General features: G+C 42.6%; 1 protein-coding gene across 1 annotated transcript in view; it reads right to left on the bottom strand.

The window, feature by feature from the left end:
- LOC308676824 (vomeronasal type-2 receptor 26-like) overlaps nt 1-19,049 on the bottom strand; it is a gene marked incomplete at both ends in the record, with an annotated part of 34,151 nt that extends 15,102 nt beyond the window's left edge. Inside the window, 4 exons of the mRNA XM_081342860.1 lie at nt 12,485-12,712; nt 13,011-13,841; nt 15,065-15,356; nt 18,895-19,049. Coding sequence (XP_081198986.1) covers nt 12,485-12,712; nt 13,011-13,841; nt 15,065-15,356; nt 18,895-19,049 — 1,506 coding nt within the window. The remainder of the gene's footprint in view (nt 1-12,484; nt 12,713-13,010; nt 13,842-15,064; nt 15,357-18,894) is intronic.
- Nucleotides 19,050-22,698: the final 3,649 nt, after the last annotated feature.

Raw genomic sequence — 22,698 nt, 5'->3', positions numbered from 1 at the left:
CTGTTCAGAACTGCAGTTAACCTGCCCCCAGAACAATTATAGATTTTCAAGAGGCATCTGTCATACACTAAGAGCAGTAAAACATGCAAAGTAAAGACTGATCCTAATACAGAAGGAAAAGTTTTCAAGATTTATTTCAACTAATGGCATGCCTGGAAGTGGATAGAAATCTCAAACGCAGGTCACCACCCAAAAGTGTTTTCAATCCCACTCCCACACTTGCTCTTTATATCTGCCACTACTTTGCTCTTACACCCCCACTCCCACTACCTCAGTGCTCCTTGTTTTTCACTGTCACTGCTTTGAACCAAAAATGTTATCACAACTCCTTTCAAAGCTTTTTGCTAATTAAAAATGCAAAGGATGTCATTTGTCACTTTGGTGGCAGCGTCTGAATCAGTGAATGCAGGCAGTAGTGCATGGAATGACTAATCCTTGTACGTTTCCCCCAAGATGCTTCAATCTCTCCTCCATTTCTTCTAAAGCAAGATTGTATATGTTCCCCTTGTCAAAATGCTTTCTATCCACAATCCTTTCTCCAATATCTCCAATATATAGGGAAGATTCTTTGTGTCATTCAATCTTCATAGCCTTGCCAGTAGCAACTAGAATTACTCTGAGAATTCAGAGAAGAATTTGATAATGATAGGAGAGGAAGAGGAAGAGGCTAGGACATGGCAGGATAGGACAATGAAGATGGGTGGAATGAAGACGACCATATTTCTATATACCCTCAATCTTCATATTGTCCCAGATGTCTATTTCTTTCTTCTGGGTCATGCTACATGATTCTCTATCACTACAAGACATAATTATGATGACTTCCCATATTAACAAACTTTGTCCACTTACCACAATTTACTCTTTTTTAGATATTTAAAAAGTAAAGATTGCGAAAATATGAGCTCAATTTCTGTCTACATTTTCTTGACAAGAAACAGGAACTAATATTTTCATTATCAAAACTTTGCAACTGTAAATATTTTATCTAATTAGCACAACATGAAGCTAAACTGAATTTACTACAGCAGTAGAAAATCTTTCACTTTTGAAGAAGGCTCCTCTCATTCGTGAGTTGATTGAGGAGGAGCATGCGGACCTGGCCTGCATTACGGAGACCTGGTTGGGCCCAGAGGGCGGTGTCCCCCTGGTTGATCTTTGCCCATCAGGCTTCCGGGTGCTGCACCAGCCTTGGGCCCAGGGTAGGGGTGGTGGAGTGGCAGTAGTTGCGAGGGAGACCTTATGTCCGCGGGAGGCCACCATGGTCCAGATAGTCGGGTGTGAGTCCCTCCTCCTGAGATGTGGCTCTAGAGCTCAGTTGGGCTTGCTGCTGGTGTACTTTTCGCCTAGTCGCGTAGCAGCAGCCCTGCCTGAGCTTCCTCTCAGGGTTGGTGGTTGAGTTCCCCAAACTTATGGTCTTGGGTGACTTCAACCTACCATCCCTGGGGGGATCATCTGAGTTAGCTCGGGAGTTCATGGCTTCCATGATGGCCATGGACCTGATGCAGCTTATTCAGGGCCCAACTCATGGGGGGGGTCACAAGCTCGATTTGGTTTTTCTATCCGGATGGTGGTTAGATGATCTTGGTGGGGGTTTTCCAATTATTACACCCCTGTCATGGACCGATCATCATCTCCTGCGTCTGGTCTTCCGTTTTGCCACTCCCCATCGTGGGGTTGCTGAGCCAATGAGATGGTTCCGCCCTAGGCGCCTGATGGACCCTGAGCAGTTCCAGGCGGTGCTTGGGCCCCCACCTGCCTCCTTTGCCCACAGCTCGGCCGATGCCCTAGTGGAAGCCTGGGAAAGGGCGGCCACAGAGGCACTCGACCGAGTTGTACCCATGCAGCCCTTGACCCAGCGCAGATCCCAATGGGCTCCATGGTTCTCCATGGAGCTCCGGGAGATGAAGCGTCAGAGACGGGGCCTAGAGAGCTGTTGGAGGTCCAGCCGATCCGAATCCGACCGGTTACGACTAAGGTCGTTCACAAGAACTTATCTCGTGGCGATGAGGGTGGCAAGGTCTAACCACTTTGCCACCCTCATCGCATCCGCAGATAATTGCCCGGCCGCCCTGTTTAAAGTAACTCGCTCCCTCCTTAATCAGGAGGTGAGGGAGGAGCCCTTGCAGGGTCGTGCCGAGGAGTTTAGTCGATATCTGTCAGACAAAATCGCTCAGATCCGGACCGGTCTGGACTCCAACAGGGCAGAGTCTGATGATGAGGATACGGGCAGTCTTGTCGATGTTATCTGGGAGGAGTTCGATCCTGTGACTCCTGAAGATGTGGACAGGATCATGGGGAAGCTGAGCTCCACCACATGTTTGTTGGACCCATGCCCCTCCTGGCTGGTTTATGCAGCCCGGAACGGGACACGAGGCTGTCTCCAGGCAGTGATAACTGCTTATCTGAGGGAGGGTAGTTTTCCCGCCGCCTTGAAGGAGGTGGGGGTGAGACCCCTCCTCAAGAAGCCTGCCCGGGACCCAGCTGTATTAAATAACTTTCATCCGGTCTCCAACCTTCGCTTCCTTGCGAAGGTTGTTGAGAGCGTGGTGGCGCATCAGCTCCCTCTGTTCCTGGAGGAAGCTGATTATCTAGACCCGTACCAATCGGGCTTCAGGCCCGGGTACAGCACGGAGATGGCATTGGTCGCACTGGTGAATGATCTCTGGCGGGCTCGGGACAGGGGCTGTTCCTCTGTCCTAGTCCTATTAGACCTCTCAGCGGCTTTCGATACCATCGACCATGGTATCCTGCTGTGGCGCCTCAGGGGGTTGGGAGTGGGAGGCACAGTTCTTCAGTGGTTCTCCTCCTACCTTCTGGGGCGTTCGCAGTCGGTGTTGGCAGGAGGGCAGAGGTCGACCTTGAGGCCCCTTGTTTGTGGAGTTCCTCAGGGATCGGTCCTCTCGCCTCTCCTGTTCAACATCTACATGAAGCCTCTGGGTGAGATCATTCGTGGTTTTGGAGTTGGTTATCATCAGTACGCTGATGATACCCAGCTTTTTATTTCAACCCCAAACCACCCAAGTGATGCCCTCGACGTGATGTCCCGTTGCCTGGAGGCGGTTCAGGTCTGGATGGGGAGGAACAGGCTTCGACTCAACCCTGACAAGACTGAGTGGCTGTACGTGCCGGCATCTCAGAATATTCAGAATATTCCATCTCTTTCTATGGGGGGTGAGCTATTACCCCCCATAGACAGGGCTCGCAACTTGGGGGTCCTTCTAGATTCACAGCTCTCCTTAGAAGATCATATAGGAGCTGTGACTTGGGGGGCCTTCGCCCAGGTTTGCCTGGTGTGCCAGTTGCGGCCCTATATAGACTGGGATGCCTTGCGTACAGTCACTCATGTGCTCGTGACCTCTCGTTTGGACTACTGCAACGCTCTCTACATGGGGCTGCCCTTGAGGACCACCCGGAGGCTTCAACTGGTGCAGAATGCAGCCGCGCGAGTTGTGTTGGGGGTCTCCCAATACTCCCATGTTACACCTCTGCTCCGCGAGCTGCATTGGCTGCCGGTTTGCCCTCTGGGTGAGATTCAAGGTGCTGGTTATGACCTACAAAGCCCTACATGGCATGGGTCCGGATTACCTATGGCAGCACCTTCCCTCCGTCCAGTGCGCTCCCACAGAGAGGGCCTCCTCAGGGTGCCTTCGATCAAAGAATGTTGATTGGTGGCCCCCAGGGGGAGGGCGTTCTCTGTGGGCACGCCAGACCTGTGGAACCGCTTGCCGGTTGAGCTCCAGATGGCTCCCGACCTGCGCTCCTTCCGGCGTGATTTAAAAACTTATTTATTTGAACAATCTGGCCTGGTCTAATGGGTTTGGGGTTGGATTAAGTTTTTAACACACTTTTAGTATTGTATTATTGGGCATAATTATTTAATTCTTTTTAATCTCTTTTTTAACTTTTGAATGTACATTTTGATATTTATTGCCCTGTACACCGCCCTGAGTCCTTCGGGAGAAGGGCGGTATAAAAATTTAATAAATAAATAAATTTAATAAATAAATAAAGAACAGGATTCATTCATTTTGATTTCTTAAGTCCTGGTGAACTGAACGTTCTCCCTGAGGAACTACAAAGGTCTGTAATCCACAGTGGGCAATAGATGTCTCCTGTTGACATGCAACATTTGTATTTTCTTCATGGATACACTGAACAGGAGATTATCTGCTCTATCAACTTATTCTCTAGATTCCCTGAAGAGTTCTAGGAGTTCCTGGCCAGACTACAAACGATTAGGGACATGTTTAATCATCCTCTGGACAGTAGTAGCATTAAGATAGCAAAATCTTCATCAGATATGTTTGTGATATGATAAGTGACCAAAAGGGGAAAAAAACAGTTCAACTAAATTTAAAACTAATCTTTGGATTAATTCATGTCTTTCAGCAAAAACATCCTTGAACAAGAATGTATAAAGAAAAATTGCAAAATAGGTCCTTTTTTTTAGAAAGACCACAAACATTTGCATTAATATTTTAAAATATAATATGATTTCACTTAGTCCTGAGATGTCTCTGTCAGGGAAATAAATTAATATTTCCCTATCAGAGGGCGATGAACCGTGGTTCATTTGACGCATGGTAAAGATCAGGTAAAAACAAAGAAACCCGAGGTATATTCTACTGTATATAAAACTTGAATTGGAAAGCAAAGAAAGATCTTAACATGGCTGGACATGTGACAATCACCTTGGTTACATTGATAAGAATACTATGCAGCTGGTAGAAAAACAGAGTGAGACGTGAGTAGCTGACAAAACAGAAAAAACGAAGTGACAGTAATGTCAGTAATGCAGGACTCAGATAAGGCACATCTTACGCAGATACTTGTGCTGAGCTGCAGGAAGTGGCTTGTTCAGCATATCAGCAATCTGATCATGTGTAGGCACATACTGCAATTTTACAAAACCTTGTTTGACTACTTGTCTTATATTTTGATAACGGATGTCAATGTGTCTAGATCTTGAACCTGTAAATCGATTCTCAGATATATAAACCACAGATTCGTTGTCTTCCATCACAGTGATTGGTCGAATCGGATGTGTCCAGATATCTCTGACTAAAGCATCAAACCACGTTAGAGAATTACATGCATCTGAAACCCAAGCATATTCAGCTTCAGTAGATGAACAAGAAACAAAATTCTGTTTATGCACATGGCAGTAAACAGGACATCCATTTAAAAACATCATATAACCTGAAGTACTTTTACGTGATTTCTTATCACTTGCCCAATCAGAATCTGCATAACAACATAACTCTGCATAGTATGTGTGGGTTCTAACAATAACTTCATGTTTCTAGTGTGTTTTAGGTATCTCAATAATTTCTTAACACATGTCCAATGAAACTGTTTTGCCTTGCCTACGTGTCATGATAGGAGATTAACACTAAGTGCAATGTCGGGTCTAGTCCAACTACTAATATACAGCAGCGACCCAATGACTGAGCGATAAAGTGTTTGATCTTCGAACTCAGGACTTGGTTCATGTGCCAAGTTGTGAAAATTGGTTTGCATGGGTATACTCACTGCTTTAGCATCCTCCATGTTGCAGTGATGCAATAGTTGTTCAATTTTATCTTCTTGTGTAAGACTGAACCCCTTCTGAGTTTTGACAACTTGAACACCCAAATAAGTGTTAATATATCCTAAAGACTTCAATTTGAAAGTCATCAATAGGATAGCCTTTTTAACCAGTTCTTTTCTTATTCCTTTCATTTTAGTTAAGTGTTCTCCAATATGATCACCAGGTTTTAATCTAGAGCCATGGAACTTGGACAAAAGCAAACATGTAGACTCAATTGACATAGGCCGATAACATGCTTCTAATTGAGTCCAAATTTGTTGAGCAGTTGCATCTTGTGAAAACGTAAGCTGCAATTTAGTGTCCATTGACATCAATAATATTGTGCATGCTTTATTATTTAAGTCCCATATGTCAGGAGTCCATAGCTGGTCAGGAGGATTAAATACCATGCAATGAGTACCTTCTCTGCGGAGCAAAAGTCCAACTTCACTGACCCATGCCCTGTAATTTTGTCCTGACCGCTTCAATTTTGAATCACCAACCAGTGGTACAATAGGAGATGCCTGTTGAGGAACATACATTTGATGTGCTGGCTGTGCAGGTTGTGCCATCCGGACCTGACCTGCAGGAGGTGCTGGCTGTGCAGGTTGAGCAATTTGGAATTGGCCTACAGGAGGTGCCTGTGCCTGGACTTGCAGCAGTTGAATTGGAGCTGCCGCAGGTACCGGTGCTGGGTGTGGCTGTACTGGAGCTGCAATTCCACCCTGGCCAGCGGGAGGCACTGGCGTTTGAGCTCCTACATTAAATCGGCCTGCAGTTAGCACTGGCCTTTGTATTTGAGAAAACAGCGGAGGCTGCACTTGGGATGAAGGCTGCTATGCTCCATCTGGGACAGGAACCTGGATAGTAGCAGTATTAATAGGGATTCTAGCTGAAGCACCCGATATATGAGGAGGTGTTGCAGCTTGGAGCAATAATTCATTAATAGACATCTGCGAAAAAGAGAGCTGCAATCTTAGCATTTTCTCACGCAAGCCACTTAGTAATTCATTTCTATCTTGTAAAACAGATTCACCAGCAGATGGTGCTATAACATTAGATTCAGGCATCATTGTAGCCCGGTGTGTCATTTGAGACGGCACATAATCATGGGACTGTGACATAGGAGCTTCCTGTTCCCATTCGCCTGACACAACACTCAATTCTGGGAGTGGCTTTGGCTTGGAAGAAGAAGGCAATATGGCAGAATCTTGTGGGAGTGTCTTTGGCTTCAAAGAAGAAGGCAATATGGTCGACTCTGGAATGTGAATACCAGCAGAGTCTCTCTCATGCTGCTTAATCATTGATGCATATGCCTTTGCCTGTTGTAGACTCTACTCAAAAGCCTCTATTTGTTCAAAATAACTTTGCAAAACCTTCTCATGCACAGTTTGTTCAGGGCTAGGAGGATAATGAATCACTTCCTTTTCTAATGAATCTTTTGGTCTAGCACCAAGCCTCTCAAAGACGGCCTGGGCTCCAGCAGTATAAATTATTTCTGGAGTGTCAGCTTGAGGGCTTGTAAAATCAGAAAACGGTGAGACTGACCTTAACTCAGAGGCTGCATTCTCTTCTCCAAGACGTGTAGCAGATGTGAGCGGAGTCTGTAAACTGGCAGGGAGATGCCTCTGAAATAACTGTCTTCTCTGCAGCAGACTGACAACGAGCTTTCTTCTTCTCGCTCTTTTTCTTCGGCATATTGCAGCAATTAATCACAGCGTTCCTCAGTCGCTGGACTAACTAGCTGGCTAATTGCCTATACGCTTATCAGTAGCAATAAATCTTGGAAAAAACAAACCATCCTCTGCTACCGTTGTCAGGGAAATAAATTAATACTTCCTTATCAGAGAGCGATGAACCATGGTTCATTTGATGCATGGTAAACATCAGGTAAAAACAAAGAAACCCGAGGCATATTCTACTGTATATAAAACTTGAATTGGAAAGCAAAGAAAGAACTTAACATGGCTGGACATGTGACAATCAACTTGGTTACATTGATAAGAATACTATGCAGCTGGCAGAAAAACAGAGTGAGACATGCGTAGCTAACAAAACAGAAAAAACGCAGTGACAGTCTCTAAATTGGAAGAACTTCCACAAGACAGAGATATTTTCATAAACTTTATTTTCAAATTTAAACATATTGCTTATCACATGGGGTTTTCAGCGATCCTCAGTAAAACCCAGGAGATATCATTTCCTCCTCACTAGCTGTTCTCTTTTATTTAGTTCAGGCCGTAAAAGAATAATATAACATTTGGGTAAAAAAATGCAAGCCAGTAGTGATGCACTGGAGCAAAAGATGGAGAAGATTTCCACAGCTACCATGTATTTGCCCTTGGTGCTCAGATAGGCTGGGAAAAATGACAACCACACACTGCAGAAGATCAGCATGCTGAAGGTGATGAACTTGGCTTCATTAAAGGTGTCAGGCAAATTCCTAGCAAGGTAGGCTACCAAGAAACTGACTAGAGCAAGAATGTTCATGAAGCCCAAGACACAGTAAAACATGTAGGTCGACCCTTCGTTACATTCCAGTATTATTTCTTTCTGCAGAGAATACATGTCCAAATTTGGAAATGGGGCAGAAGTTGCCAGCCAAATAGCACAAAGAAAAGCTTGAAGAAAGGAGCAGGAAAAAACAATAGAAGTAGCCAATCTGTTCCCCACCCAGTTCCTCATTCCAGATCCTGGCTTGGTGGCCATGAAAGCCAGAACTACAATCATAGTCTTGGCCAGCACACAAGAGATTGCTACTGAAAATATAAAACTAAAAGCAACTTGTCGAAGGAGACATGTCAGTACTGTGGGCTGACCAATGAAGAGGAAAGCAGAAAGGAAGGAGAAGAGAAGACAGGTGAGGAGAAGGTAGGAGAGGCTCTGGTTGTTGGCTTTGACAATAGGTGTCTCATTATGCTTAATGAAGATAACAAGCATAAATGCTGTCATGAAAGCAAAGGAAAATGCACAAATCAAAGATGTAATTCCTAAAGGTTCTTGGTAAGATAAGAAGGTGATCTTTTTGTCAATGCATGCATTTTGGTGGACATTTGCATACTGATCTCCTGGACATGGGACACAGTCATCTGCATCTGAAAAAGAGCATAATACATTAATTAATTAATTAATTAATTAATTAATTAATTAATTAATTATATTTGTATACCGCCCTTCTCCCGAAGGACTCAGGGCAGTGAACAGGGCACATATAAAAATACAGAGTACAAAAATTAAAAAAGAATTAAATAAGAGCCCAAGCTAAAACAATAGATAGTAATATAAAAATCCACAATAAAAACCCCAACACATCCCCCATCAGGCCAGGCTGGCTTGTTCAAATAGACAGTTCTTCAGACCGCGTCGGAAGGAGCGAAGGTCAGGTGCCATCCGGAGCTCAACCGGCAGCTGATTCCATAAAGCCGGGGCGCCCACAGAGAAGGCCCTCCCCCTGGGGGCCACCAGCCAACATTCTCTGACCGGTGGCACCCTGAGGAGGCCCTCTCTGTGGGAACGCACAGGGCGGAGGGAAGTTGACGCCGGCAGCAGGTGATCCCCGAGGTACTCCGGACCCATGCCATGTAGGGCCTTGAAAACCATTACCAAAACCTTGAATCTCACCCGGAAGACAACTGGTAGCCAATGCAGCTCGCGGAGCAAAGGTGTAACATGGGAGTACCGGGAAACTCCCAAGACAACTCTCGCGGCTGCATTCTGTACTATTCTATTCTATTCTATTCTATTCTATTCTATTCTATTCTATTCTATTCTATTCTATTCTATTCTATTCTATTCTATTCTATTCTATTCTATTCTATTCTATTCTATTCTATTCTATTCTATTCTATTCTATTCCTACAGTTAAAAGCCAAATTATACATCTGAGAGTTTGTGAATTAGAATAGATAGGAAAAAAGATCACAGATTCTCTTTTGCAGCCTCCAGTTCTGGCCCCTGGTAAGCTGAATTAGAACTTCTGCTGCATCATATTCCGAGGTGTGAAAATCTTAACTTTCAAGTGACATGGGAGACAAGGCATCTTGAATAATGGAGGCAGAAATCAACCAATCAACACATTACTTTACAATCAACACACTGAAAGGGGCTGAACCTGAAAGGAGAAGAGAGAAAAGGAGAATGTTGCATATATATATATATATATATATATATATATATATATATATATATATATATATATATATATATATATATATATATATATATATATATATATATATATATATATATATATATATATATATATATATATATATATATATATATATATATATATATATGTGTGTGTGTGTGTGTGTGTGTGTGTGTGTTTTCTGAGGTTTTTGCAGGTGTTTGTATGTATATATTTGGTCATTTGGGTTTTTTCCCACGTAGAATTGGAGGTATCTGGGAAACGTTTTGATGAAATCTTATCCGTCATCCTCAGGCTGGTGACTTCAGCTTCATTCTTCTGGGAGAAGTGTGTGATAGTGGCTGTTTTTTCTTGGTTTTTAAACTGCCAGAGGGGGTGTGTTCTGTTGGTGGAGGCTTGGCTGTGTTCTGATGGGGTGGAGGTGTGCTCTGATTGGGTGGGGGCTTAGCTGTGTTCTGATTGGGTGGGAGTGTGTTTTGAATGGGGGCTGTGTTCTGATTGGTTGGGGATGTTTTTTTTTTGAGTGGATGGGCTGGTCTCAGCTGCCAGCCATGAAAGCTACAAAACAGACACACACACCAATAAACTCCAAAGACTAAAAGAACACCAGAAACAAACCCCTCCCCTCTCACAGCAACACATGAAACAAACTGTGCACAACATCTCAGATAGGATTCTCACCAAAGCCGAAACCAACATCCTGTCTAAAGGATTTAATTTTGAAGTCTCTCCCAAACACATCCCCATGGAAACGATTATATGCAGAGTCGAATCCAGCCTGACCAAAATTAACCCTGACGATGCCAACAAAATCAGACTCAAAGTTACCAACATCCTCTGCACCAGCAAACCACCCAAAAGCAACTTACCCAAAGAGGAACAGACAGCACTACTTAACCTAAAAAAAAGACACCAGCATAATCATTCTGCCAGCAGACAAAGGCAATGCCACGGTGGTAATGAACTCATCTGACTACCATACCAAATTATCCAACCTACTCTGAGACTCCACATACAAACTCCTCAACACAGATCCCACCACCTACCTGAAAAAAACCACAAAATCCAAAATAAAAGCCACCCCCATCAGTGAAGAGATCCAGAAAACAATCATTCCCAGAGAAAAATCATCCAGATGTTCCAAGCTCTATGGTCTCCCCAAGATACACAAAGAAGGAACCCCACTCAGACCCATAGTCAGCTCCATAGGCTAACCTCTACAAAATCTAGCCAAATTTCTTGCCAAACAACTACAGCCTTACGCAAATTCCATCACCTCACACGTACAAAACTCATTCCAATTCATAGAGATCATAAGTAAACTAAACTTACAGCCCTGTGACCTACTTGTGAGCTTCGATGTCGTATCCCTCTTCACCCAAGTGCCAATCAAAGAAGCCTTGACAGCTATCCTAAATAAATACAACCCCCCTAAACACATCCTAGATCTGACCAACCACTGCCTATTAAACACATACTTCATCTACAATGGACAAAGATACAAACAAATGGAAGGAGCACCCATGGGATCACCCCTTTCACCTGTCATCGCAAACCTCTACATGGAACACTTTGAAACCCTCGCTCTAGAAAAATCCAACCACAAACCCAAACTCTGGCTCAGATACGTAGATGACACCTTCATAATCTGGCCACACGGCAAAGAAAAACTGGATGACTTCCTCACACACCTCAACAGCCTACACCCCAAAATACAATTCACCATGGAAACAGAAGCTAACAATCAACTTCCCTTCCTTGATGTCTTAGTCTACAAGAAACCCAACGGCTCCCTAGGACACACTATCTACCATAAAAAAAACAAAAACCGCTACCTGAACGCACTCTCACACCACCACCCAGCACAGATCAACTTCGTAGCCAAGACACTCATCTCCAGAACAAAATACCTAGCTGACGAACAACACCTAAAAACTGAACTACACACTCTCACTAACGTACTAACAGCCAATGGATTCCAAAGAAAGTTTTCTTCCCTTTCTACAGAATTTGGCTTTATGCCCTCTAGCCCCACAAGAATAATCAGAACACAGCTAAGCCCCCACCCAATCAGAGCACACCTCCACCCCATCAGAACACAGCCAAGCCTCCACCCACAGAACACACCCCCTCTGGCAGTTTAAAAACCAAGAAAAAACAGCCACTATCACACACTTCTCCCAGAAGAACGAAGCTGAAGTCCCCAGCCTGAGGATGATGGATGAAATTTTGTCGAAACGTTGCCCTGATACCTCCAATTCTACGTGGGAAAAAACCTGAATGACCAAAGATCTACACACACCCACACACCCACACACACACACACATACCCGCACACACACTAGATGACCTCCAAGGTCCCTTACACATTATTATTATTATTATTATTATTATTATTATTATTATTATTATTATTATTATTATTATTATTATTATTATTATTATTACCATTATTATTATTATTATTATTATTATTATTATTATTATTATTATTATCTTTCAAAGTGGTTAATACAGACTTCCCAAGGTTTATGAGACTTTCCATTGTTGTTGCTGTTGTCATTAGTGTAATATTAGTTAAAGTACTATTTACTGAATCAATATAATAATATTTTGAAGACTGATACCTCATGAAGGGAAGCCAAAAAGCTGAAGAATCTGGGGATTTTTTTTCAACAGAACTTGGTCTTGCAATATTGGAATCTTTGATTTTATTTATTGCCTTTCAAGGAATGGTAACACAACAGGAGAATCCAGCCTACCTGATTAAAACTGTTGGGCCAAACAATGGCATTCTCCTGAATGGTGAACTTCATTTCTTCGGAAGTATGAACATCTAAACTTCCAACTTTCACTCTATGGAGGGATTGGTTTGGCAAGGGGATCCAGTTGATTATATCAAATCCTGATACCAATTGCCCACTTTCATCAAAGGAAACCGGCTCCCCAGCATTATTGTTAAATGAGACAGTCCTCAGAAAATGATGCAACTCAAATAGAAAAAGAAATAAAACATTTTATAAAATTGATTAGACCAAGACTTAAAAGACTTAAAAGAAGAAAGACCCCTTTCTCATTAATTGTTGGTTTTACAACCATCTTTCTTTAAGAATACCAGAATCCACTGTCCTGACCAACACTCAGTACGACTTCAGTAAGTTGGTACCCAAAGATGAGCTGCTGAGAGAAATCCTGAGGTAACAGCAGACAAGAGAGAAAAGAGGCTTTGAGAGTGAAGAGGACATAAGGAAGACAATTTATATCAAATAGATATGCTGACAAGGATACCTTCCATGATTCTTGATGGAGAAAATTCAGTTGACTTGTATCTGATAAAACTTTGTGTTTCCTTTTCAATGAATATAGAGCATGCAAGCCATGTACCACGGCATACACTGCATTATAGATGGTATAACTGTGGCTATTCATGTGCATGTCAAAAATTGATGAAGGAAGGGCCGCTATTTTCTCCTCCCCAGTGCATATATCATCAAAATTCTTCTGTCCCCTGGAGTTGGGAAATGCACATTGGAATACGTCTTCCCAAAAATCCTTCAGAAAGCCATCTTCTTGATTGGTGAAAGGATTTCTTTCCCTAACAAAATCCTGAAATCCTGCAAAGTCACTTAAGTGAACCACAATGGATAAAGCACCATGAATAAAGTGTAAAGGAAAGTTCCTTTGAATAGAAGTGGAAGTGAAATCCATCTGGGCTATCATAATCCAGACCTTCTCATTTTTTGATGAAACTTGATAAGAGAACAACAATCTCATAGTCAGCATAAATTCACTTTGTACAATCACAGCAGATGCCATGCTAGAGATGACAGTGTCATATATTTCATTTCCATCCTCCAACATTGCAGAGAATTCATTAGTGTATGTCTTCTTTGGGTAACTTTTAATAAAGTCAAAGCAGATTCCTCTGTGGGCAAACATTGAAACCACAGTCGCTGTAAACAATTCTCCATCATCATAGTTCAAAGAAATCATCCCAACCCATGTCCACCCAAAATGTAGCAATAACTGGAGAATTCCCCTATATTGAAGCATATTGTTAGGGAACATCCAGTGGAAAACATTTCCGTCATTAATTGTAGCTGCAGAACCATAGATGAGCTGAAGAAAGGAAAGCAATTGAAAGGTGTTACTGTAATAAGCATGCAACATTTGGTGATGGAATTGCTAAATAGTGTAAAGCCAGATTAAAACAAAGAAGATTTTGATTAGTTGATAGAGTCAATAAAACACAATGTTAATTCTCTGCAAATTTTTCTCCTTAAACGTCTTGATACCATATCCCCTATTTTGCTTTTGTCACTTCTCAATCAAAGCAAAGAGAAGTTTGTGTTCAAAGCACAGAGGTAAAAAGACAAAATGAAGAGTTCAGAAATACAAATAAGGAAACAATCGTGACAATAACAAGCAATTCTTATTATAATGAACAAAGAAGAATTATGGATTTAATAAATTAAAAAAGTAATATCAGCTTCACCTTAAGTTTGATTCAATGTAGTGGTATATGCTAAGGATGTTAGGAGGGGGGTGGAAGATCTGCAGACTGGAGAACCACATGTAAAAATATTTCAGCTCACTGAAGGAAGAAAGATGTGAGAAATATTTGAGAAAGGACCCTGACTGTTATTTGGAGACTAAAATAAAGAAGAGGAGTACTTTCAATCCTTCAGGATTGTGTTAATGTAACTTTAAAATAAAGATAAAGCCTGTTTTCCTGGCCATGCCTCTTGTCTTGACTACCTCACTGATCTCATATTCATAATTTTCCTCTGTCCATTTCAGGAACATAGTTATATTGCAAGTCAATGAAGGATGGCTTTTGCAAGCAACCATCATTCTCCCTTTTCATTGCTGCAGAAATTTAACAAGAGAATTTCAGATTTGGCAGAAAGTTGTACTTACTGGAACCATCTCACTGTACATTCTGTACACATTTCATGTTCTATTTGAGTTACTGATCCCAAATATTTTTCTAGTTCATAATGCTTTGCCTAGTCATTGAATATATTGACATAACACATATGTTTTTGTATGGTATATAAGAAACATAAATAGGAGCTGGCCAAAACAAAAATGTACAAGCTGGCCAAAAGAGACTTCTTTGTTAGTTTGTCAAGTGTTGTCTTATTCAATGTTTTGTTTGATCAGAATCCTTGGAAAAACCTGACCTTCACGTTTTTCTAATTTTGAAATGAATACCTTAAGTACTTCATGAATTACTGGTTGTTTGAGACTGTAATTTCAATCTTCCTAACTACAGGCAAGCAAGAAGGACATGAGAGATACAAACATATAGCTTGGGAGAAAAAGGGAACATACCTCACCTGTTGTATCTTGTAGTTGCACAGAATGTTTGCCATTTCCAAAGAGATTCTTGTAAAGGGTCCTCCAATGACAGCTACTTCATTGTTCTGGCCATCACACTTATAATTGGGGATTAAGTTGTCCTTTGTTGAAAGAAGCTCCAGTGCACCATGGTAGGTCCATCTTCCAATGAAGTTGCTGTTGTAAATATGGAACCCCAAAGTGATATTGGGTAGGAAGTGAGGATTTTCACTGATTTCCTTCAAGGCAAATTCCAAGGCCAAAATATGCTGATAGTTTTGAGTCAAGTATCTATAAAAAGATTAAATTAAGTCACTATTCTCTATTGGAATGAAGCATGCATTTAATTCCAATGACAATTGCTCTGGCATTTTAGACCTGGAAGAAAACTTCAAAAACATGCCACTTAGATGTGATTTCAGTTTGGAAACTATTGTCCTTTTTCCCACATGCATCTCAGTAGACTGATTTTGGGTATTTTAAACAATAATACATTTACGCATTTTTAATTTGTAAAAAAAAATCTCTGTAAGGATTGGTTAATTGATGGCAAAAGAACATCAGAAAGTTAAGGGCATATAGGAACCTTGACAATGTTAAAATCAGGTTAAAGCAAGTTAAAACAAGTGAAGTCAAATAGCTGACATAGCTTTTGCAGATAATGCAAGCATGAATTTTGGAACCTACATTTCCAGCATTCTTATTGAAAGTAACACAATAAAATCACATTAATGAATGTGCTCCAGAAATGCACTGAATAATGTTCAACAAGCAACCAATCTTCAGAGTGTGATTAATCCAAGCAAGGACAGTTTATTTAACAGTTCCAACAAATCTGAATGTCTTACAAAGGGAATCCAGGATTTTCATGTGCAGGTGGGATTTCAAATGAGAATGGTTCAGAAAGCATATACATTTGGAAGGTTATGACACCAAGGTTCAGATGTCCTGTCTTTAAATATCTGTGAGTGGGAACAGGTTCGCTGACCAAACATTGAAGAATAGCAAAACTGCACATTATCCGAGACTGCAACAGTATTAACAGTGGAATCTTAACCATCATGTCTGGAAAGTGCCTATTTGTCTCTTCCTATCTGTAATTTAAATTTCTCCAACCAGCTTCTCTCTGAGATGACAGAGCATAAAGTATCAGGGAAAGATCTGATGAAAATGTGTCTTTCTGACTCTCTGTTGTAAAATCTCTCCAAGATAAAGGGAAGATTCTTTGTACCTTGGTAATTTTGTCAGTAGCAACTAGAACTCCCGTGAGAATGTGGAGAAGAATTTGATAATGATACAACAATAATAAGCTAAGGTGAGGTAGGATTGGAGAATAGGACAGGGCAGAGAATTTCCTGTTCAGAACTGCATTTAACCTGCCCCCACAACAATTATAGATTTAGAGGAAGCATCTGTCATACACTAAGAGCAGTAAAACATGCAAAGTAAATACTGATCCTAATACAGAAGGAAAAGTTTTCAAGATTTATTTCAACTAATGGCCTGCCTGGAAGTGGATTCACCCAAAAGTGTTTTCATTCCCACTCCCAAACTTTGTCTTTATATGTGCCACTACTTTGCTCTTACACCCCCACTCCCACTACCTCAGTGCTCCTTGTGTCCACTGCCACTGCTTTGAACCAAAAAATGTTATCACAACTCCTTTCAAAGCTTTTTGTTAATTAAAAATGCAAAGGATGTCATTTGTCACTTAGATGGCACCCTCTGAATCAGTGAATGCAGGCAGTAGTGCATGGAATGACTAATCCTTGTACGTTTCCCCCAAGATGCTTCAATCTCTCCTCCATTTCTTTTAAAGCAAGATTGGATATGTTCCCCCTGTCAAAATGCTTTCTATCCACAATCTTTTCTCCAATATCTCCAAGTCATAGGGAAGATTCTTTGTGACATTTAATCTTGATAGCCTTGCCAGTAACAACTGGAATTACTCTGAGAATTCAGACAAGAATTTGATAATGATAGGAGAGGAAGAAGAAGAGGCTAGGACATGGCAGGACAGGATAATGAAGATGGATGGAATGAGGATGACCATATTCCTATATACCCACAATCTTCATATTGTCCCAGATGTCTATTTCTTTCTTCTGGGTCATGCTACTTGATTCTCTATCACTACAAGACATAATTATGATGACTTCCCATATTAACAAACTTTGTCCACTTACCACAATATACTCTTTTTTAGATATTTAAAAAGTAAAGATTTTGAAAATATGAGCTCAATTCCTGTCTACCTTTTCATGGTGAGAAACAGAAGCTAGTATTTTCATTATCAAAACTTTGCAACTGTAAATATTTTACCTAATTAGCATAACATGAAGCTAAACTGAATTTACTACAGCAGTAGAAAACCTTTCATTTTTGAAGAACAGGATTCATTCATTTTGATTTCTTAAGTCCTGGTGAACTGAACGTTCTCCCTGAGGAACTACAAAGGTCTGTAATCCACAGTGGGCAATAGATGTCTTCTGTTGACATGCAACATTTGTGTTTTCTTTATGGATACACTGAACAGGAGATTATCTGCTCTATCAACTTATTCTCTAGATTCCCTGAAGAGTTCTAGGAGTTGCTGGCCAGACTACAAACGATTAAAGAAATATTTAATCATCCTTTGGACAGTAGTAGCATTAAGGTAGCAAAATCTTCATCAGATATGTTTGTGATATGATAAGTGACCAAAAGGACAAAACAGTGAAGCTAAATTTAAAATTAATCTTTGAATTAATTCATGTCTTTCAGGAAAAACATCCTTGAAGAAGTATGCTATCGACTTAGTATAAAGCAAAATTGCAAAATAGGTCCTTTTTATTTGCAAAGAGCACAAACATTTGCATTAATAGTTTAAAATATAATAAAGTTTATTTTCAAATTTAAACATATTGCTTATTGCATGAATACTATGCAGCTGGCAGAAAAACAGAGTGAGACATGCGTAGCTGACAAAACAGAAAAAACGCAGTGACAGTCTCTAAATTGGAAGAACTTCCACAAGACAGAGATATTTTCATAAACTTTATTTTCAAATTTAAACATATTGCTTATCACATGGTGTTGTCAGCGATGCTCAGTAAAAACCTGGAGATATTATTTACTCCTCACTAGCTGTTCTCTTTTGTTTAGTTCAGGCCGTAAAAGAATAATATAACATTTGGGTAAAAAAATGCAAGCCAGTAGTGCTGCACTGGAGCAAAAGATGGAGAAGATTTCCACAGCTACCATGTGTTTGCCCTTGGTGCTCAGATAGGCTGGGGAAAATGACAACCACACACTGCAGAAGATCAGCATGCTGAAGGTGATGAACTTCATTAAAGGTGTCAGGCAAGTTCCTAGCAAGGTAGGCTACCAAGAAACTGACTAGGGCAAGAATGTTCATGAAGCCCAAGACACAGCAAAACATGTAGGTCGACCCTTCGTTACATTCCAGTATTATTTCTTTCTGCAGAGAATACATGTCAAAATTTGGAAATGGGGCAGAGGTTGCCAGCCAAATAGCAGAAAGAAAAGTGTAGTGTATGCAGTTCCAGCATACACAAACTGTCAGTACAGCAGGAGGTGCGGGGCTGGACAGCTTCAGGCTATAATCTCATTTGGCGGGAAAGCCTGGTTTAAACAGGTATGACAGCCCCGGGCTATAGCCAGACCTGGCAGGAAGCCAGGGTTTAAAACGATTGGCTACCTGCACTGGCAGGAAGCCCAGGTTTGAAGCTATTGGTTGGCATTCACCTGGGCGGGTATAAAAGCACGCCAGGTAAACCCCTTGCAAGCTTGCGAGTCCTGACTTCAATAAAGAATCTTTCACGCACACCTGAGTGTTCCTCTTGTGTGACCATGTGATCTTACACTGGCAATGAGGATGGGATCCTGCCCTGACAAACAATAACAGCGGAGGAAACCACGATCGGCTGCAGAAACTGAGGGAGCGCAGTGGCGTCGGAGCAGGACAACCTGCGACAGCGGCATGGCTCAGCTTGGTCAGTATCCCCTTTTTAACAGTGGTTGCCTGGAAGAATGGGAATCATTCGCGGGGCAGCTAGAATACTACCTGCAGGCAAACGGGGTCGTGGATGATGGCCAGAATGTGGTGGCGCTGCTGTGTAGCTGCGGAATGGACATCTACCAGCTGGCGGTCGGTCTGTGCTCACCGGAGGACGTCGACTCTGACAGCTACAAGGACCTCCTGGACAAGTTGACTACACACTTCTGACCCGACATGTCTGAAATCACTTGGAGGTACCGATTCAAGAAGTGGGATCAACGTGCGGGGGAGTCGGCTAAGCAATACATGGCCGCACTCAGACAGGCAGCCCACCTCTGCAACTTTGAGAACACCGAAGTAAGGCTGAGGGACCACATAGTCTTCGGCCTGTGTGAAAAAAAACTGCGGCAAAAGCTGTTTGCCAGGCCACAGGAAGTCCAGGAGGAGTTCCTAGCCTGGGACGTTGCAGAGGGGACGGACATGAAGGAACCACAAGGTTGCAGCGCCGGTGAAGCCATCCATCAGGTGAGCGGCTGCAGTGGAGACGAGGGACCAGCGACACTAAACGAGACAACCTGAGGGAGATGAGGCCATCAACGATGGAACAGAGATGCCCGGGATGCAGCGAACAACCCCCGGTCTACCCAGTTCCCCGGCTGCGGAGTGAACTGCCCCCGGTCTACCCAGCACTGCGGCTGTGGACACGGCCTCACCTGGTCTACCCAGTGCCCTGGTTGTGGCACAAATGGTCCCCGGTCTACCCAATGTTCGAGCTGCGGCAGACAGCACCCTCGGTCTACCTGCCAGTTCAAGTCAGCCAAATGCCGGGCGTGCAGAAAGACCGGGCACATTGTGTCTGTTTGCCGAAGCAAGCTACAAGACAACCTGAATGAGGTGGAAGCAGAGTTCCAGACAGCCACAGGTACTGGGGAATGGCATCGGTGATTGACTGTCAGCCATATGGAGGGCAGGGAAGCTGTCCGCACAATGGGGGGTCCGAAACCCATCACCCCAAAAATAAAGCTGGCAGTAAAGCTGCAAGGAGTTCATTGCAAAATGGAACTGAATTCAGGGTCGGCCGTCTCCATTATCTCCGTTGAAACCTTAAGACAGTATGCAGGCAGAGTGGCCGGCGGGTTCCATTGAGGTCATCCAGACTGACCCTCACTGACTTCCAGAACACTCCGATAAACATCCAGGGGGAGGCATCAGTAGAGGTGCAGTACAAGGGTTTCAAGGGAGTGTTGGATATCCTGGTGGTAGAAGGGCAACACACCAGCCTTGTGGAGCTGGGCTGGTTCAAGGCACTGGGAATCAGGATCGTGGGGATTCACCAGACGCAGGGCTGCCACCTGCTAGAGACCGTTTGCGAAGAGTTCTCAGACGTCTTTGATGGGAAATTAGGGAAATACATGGGTCCCCCAAAGTCAAAAATTACAAAAAAAGCTTCTTTCAACATATAAAAAAACAAGAAAAAAGTTAAGGAAATGATTGGTCCATTAGTGGGGGAAAGTGGCAAGAAGGTGACAAGCTGGCAGGAATAGCCAATACTCCAGAAGACAGGCTTAAGATACAGAAGGATCTGGCCAGACTCGAACACTGGGCACTATATAACAAAATGAAATTCAATGGTGAAAAAAGTAAGGTTCTACATTTAGGCAGGAAAAATCAAATGCATAGGTATAGTATAGGTAGTACCTTGCTCAATAGTAGTAACTGTGAGAGGGATCTCGGAGTCTTAGTAGACAATCACTTCAATATGAGCCAGCAGTGTGCTGCAGCTGCCAAAAAGCCAACACAGTGCTAGGCTGCATTAACAGAGGGATAGAATCAAGATCAAGTGAAGTACTAATACCACTTTACAATGCTTTGGTAAGGCCACACCTGGAACACTGCATCCAGTTTTGGTCACCACGATGTAAAAAAGATGTCGAGACTCTAGAAAGGGTACAGAGAAGAACAACAAAGATGATTAGGGGACTGGAGGCTAAAACATATAGGGAACGGTTGCTGGAATTGGGTATGTGTAGTTTAATGAAGAGAAGGGTGAGGGGTGACATGATAGCAGTGTTCCAATATCTCAGGGGCTACCACAAAGAAGAGGGAGTCAAGCTATTCTCCAAAGCACCTGAAAGCAGGACAAGAAGCAACGGATGGAAACTAGTCAAGGAGAGAAGCAACCTAGAACTAAGGAGAAACTTCCTGACAGTTAGAACAATTAACTAGTGGAACAACCTGCCTCCAGAGGTGGTGAATGCTCCAACACTGGAGGTTTTTAAGAAGAGACTGGACAGCCATTTGCCTGAAATGGTATAGGGTTTCCTGCCTGAGCAGGGGGTTGGACTAGATGACCTCCAAGGTCCCTTCCAACTTTATATTATTATTATTATTATTATTATTATTATTATTATTATTATTATTATTATTATTATTATTATTATTATTATTATTATTATTATTATTATTATTATTATTATTATTATTACTTTTAAGCTAAAACCTCAGGTTCCACCCATCTGAATTAAAGCCAGGAGAGTTCCGTTCGCCCTTAAGCATAAGATAGAACGGGAGGTCGACAAGCTGGTAGACCAGGGCGTATTAACTCCGGTAGAAGGAGCTAAGTGGGAAACCCCCATTGTAACACCCCTCAAGCCGAATGGTGAGCTGAGGATCTGCGCGGACTATAAGGGGACAATTAATAGGGCACTGAGCGCTCACTCATACCCCGTCCCTGCGGTCAGCAGCATCCTCGCATCCCTGCAAGGCGGGTCAATATTCGCAAAACTCAATTTAGCACAAGCTTATCAACAGCTACCGGTCGACCAGGAGGCAGCTGAAGCACAGACCATAGTCACCCACAAGGGGGTGTCCCAGGTAGACCGGTTGCAATTTGGCGTAAGTGTAGCTCCAGGTATTTTCCAAGAGGTCATGGAACGAACCCTTAAGGGCATACCAGGGGTCTGCCGATACTTTGATGATGTCCTCATCGCAGGGAATTTTGAGGACATCCTGGCAGACCAGCTGCAGGCTGTACTAGTCAGGTTCAGGGCTGCTGGGTTAAAGCTCAAGAAGGACAAATGCAGAATTGGGGTGACAGAAACTGAGTTCCTGGGATTCAGGATTGATGCTCAAGGCATCCACCCCATAGCATCCAAGGTAAGGGCCATCAAGGAGGCTCCAATTCCACAAAATAAGGCAGAGTTGCAGGCCTTCCTGGGCCTGCTCAACTTTTACCATGCCTTCCTGCCACATAAGGCAACAATAGCAGAACCCCTGCACAGGCTGTTAGACAAACAGACAACCTGGAATTGGTCTACAGCTCACACAGCTGTAAAAAAAGCTCTAAAAAAACTGTTGGCAGGGACAGTTTTTTGGCAGGGACTTCTATGGGAGGGACTTCACAATCTTCACTGACCACAAACCATTACTAAGTCTGTTCACAACAAACAAACACCCCAGATTCTGTCACCCAGAATGCTGTGCTGGTCCATCTTCCTGTCAGCTTATTCATGCAAACTAGTACATACTAGTACATACATGCAAACTAGTACAGGCAAGGAGATGGGGCATGCTGATGGCCTCAGCAGACTCCCATTAAGGGACACAGAACCAGATCCAGCACCTGCAGTTCAA

The sequence above is a fragment of the Vipera berus genome (genome assembly GCF_964194415.1).
Source record: "Vipera berus genome assembly, chromosome: W".
NCBI lineage: Eukaryota > Metazoa > Chordata > Lepidosauria > Squamata > Viperidae > Vipera > Vipera berus.
This window is presented reverse-complemented; position numbering and strand designations above follow the sequence as displayed.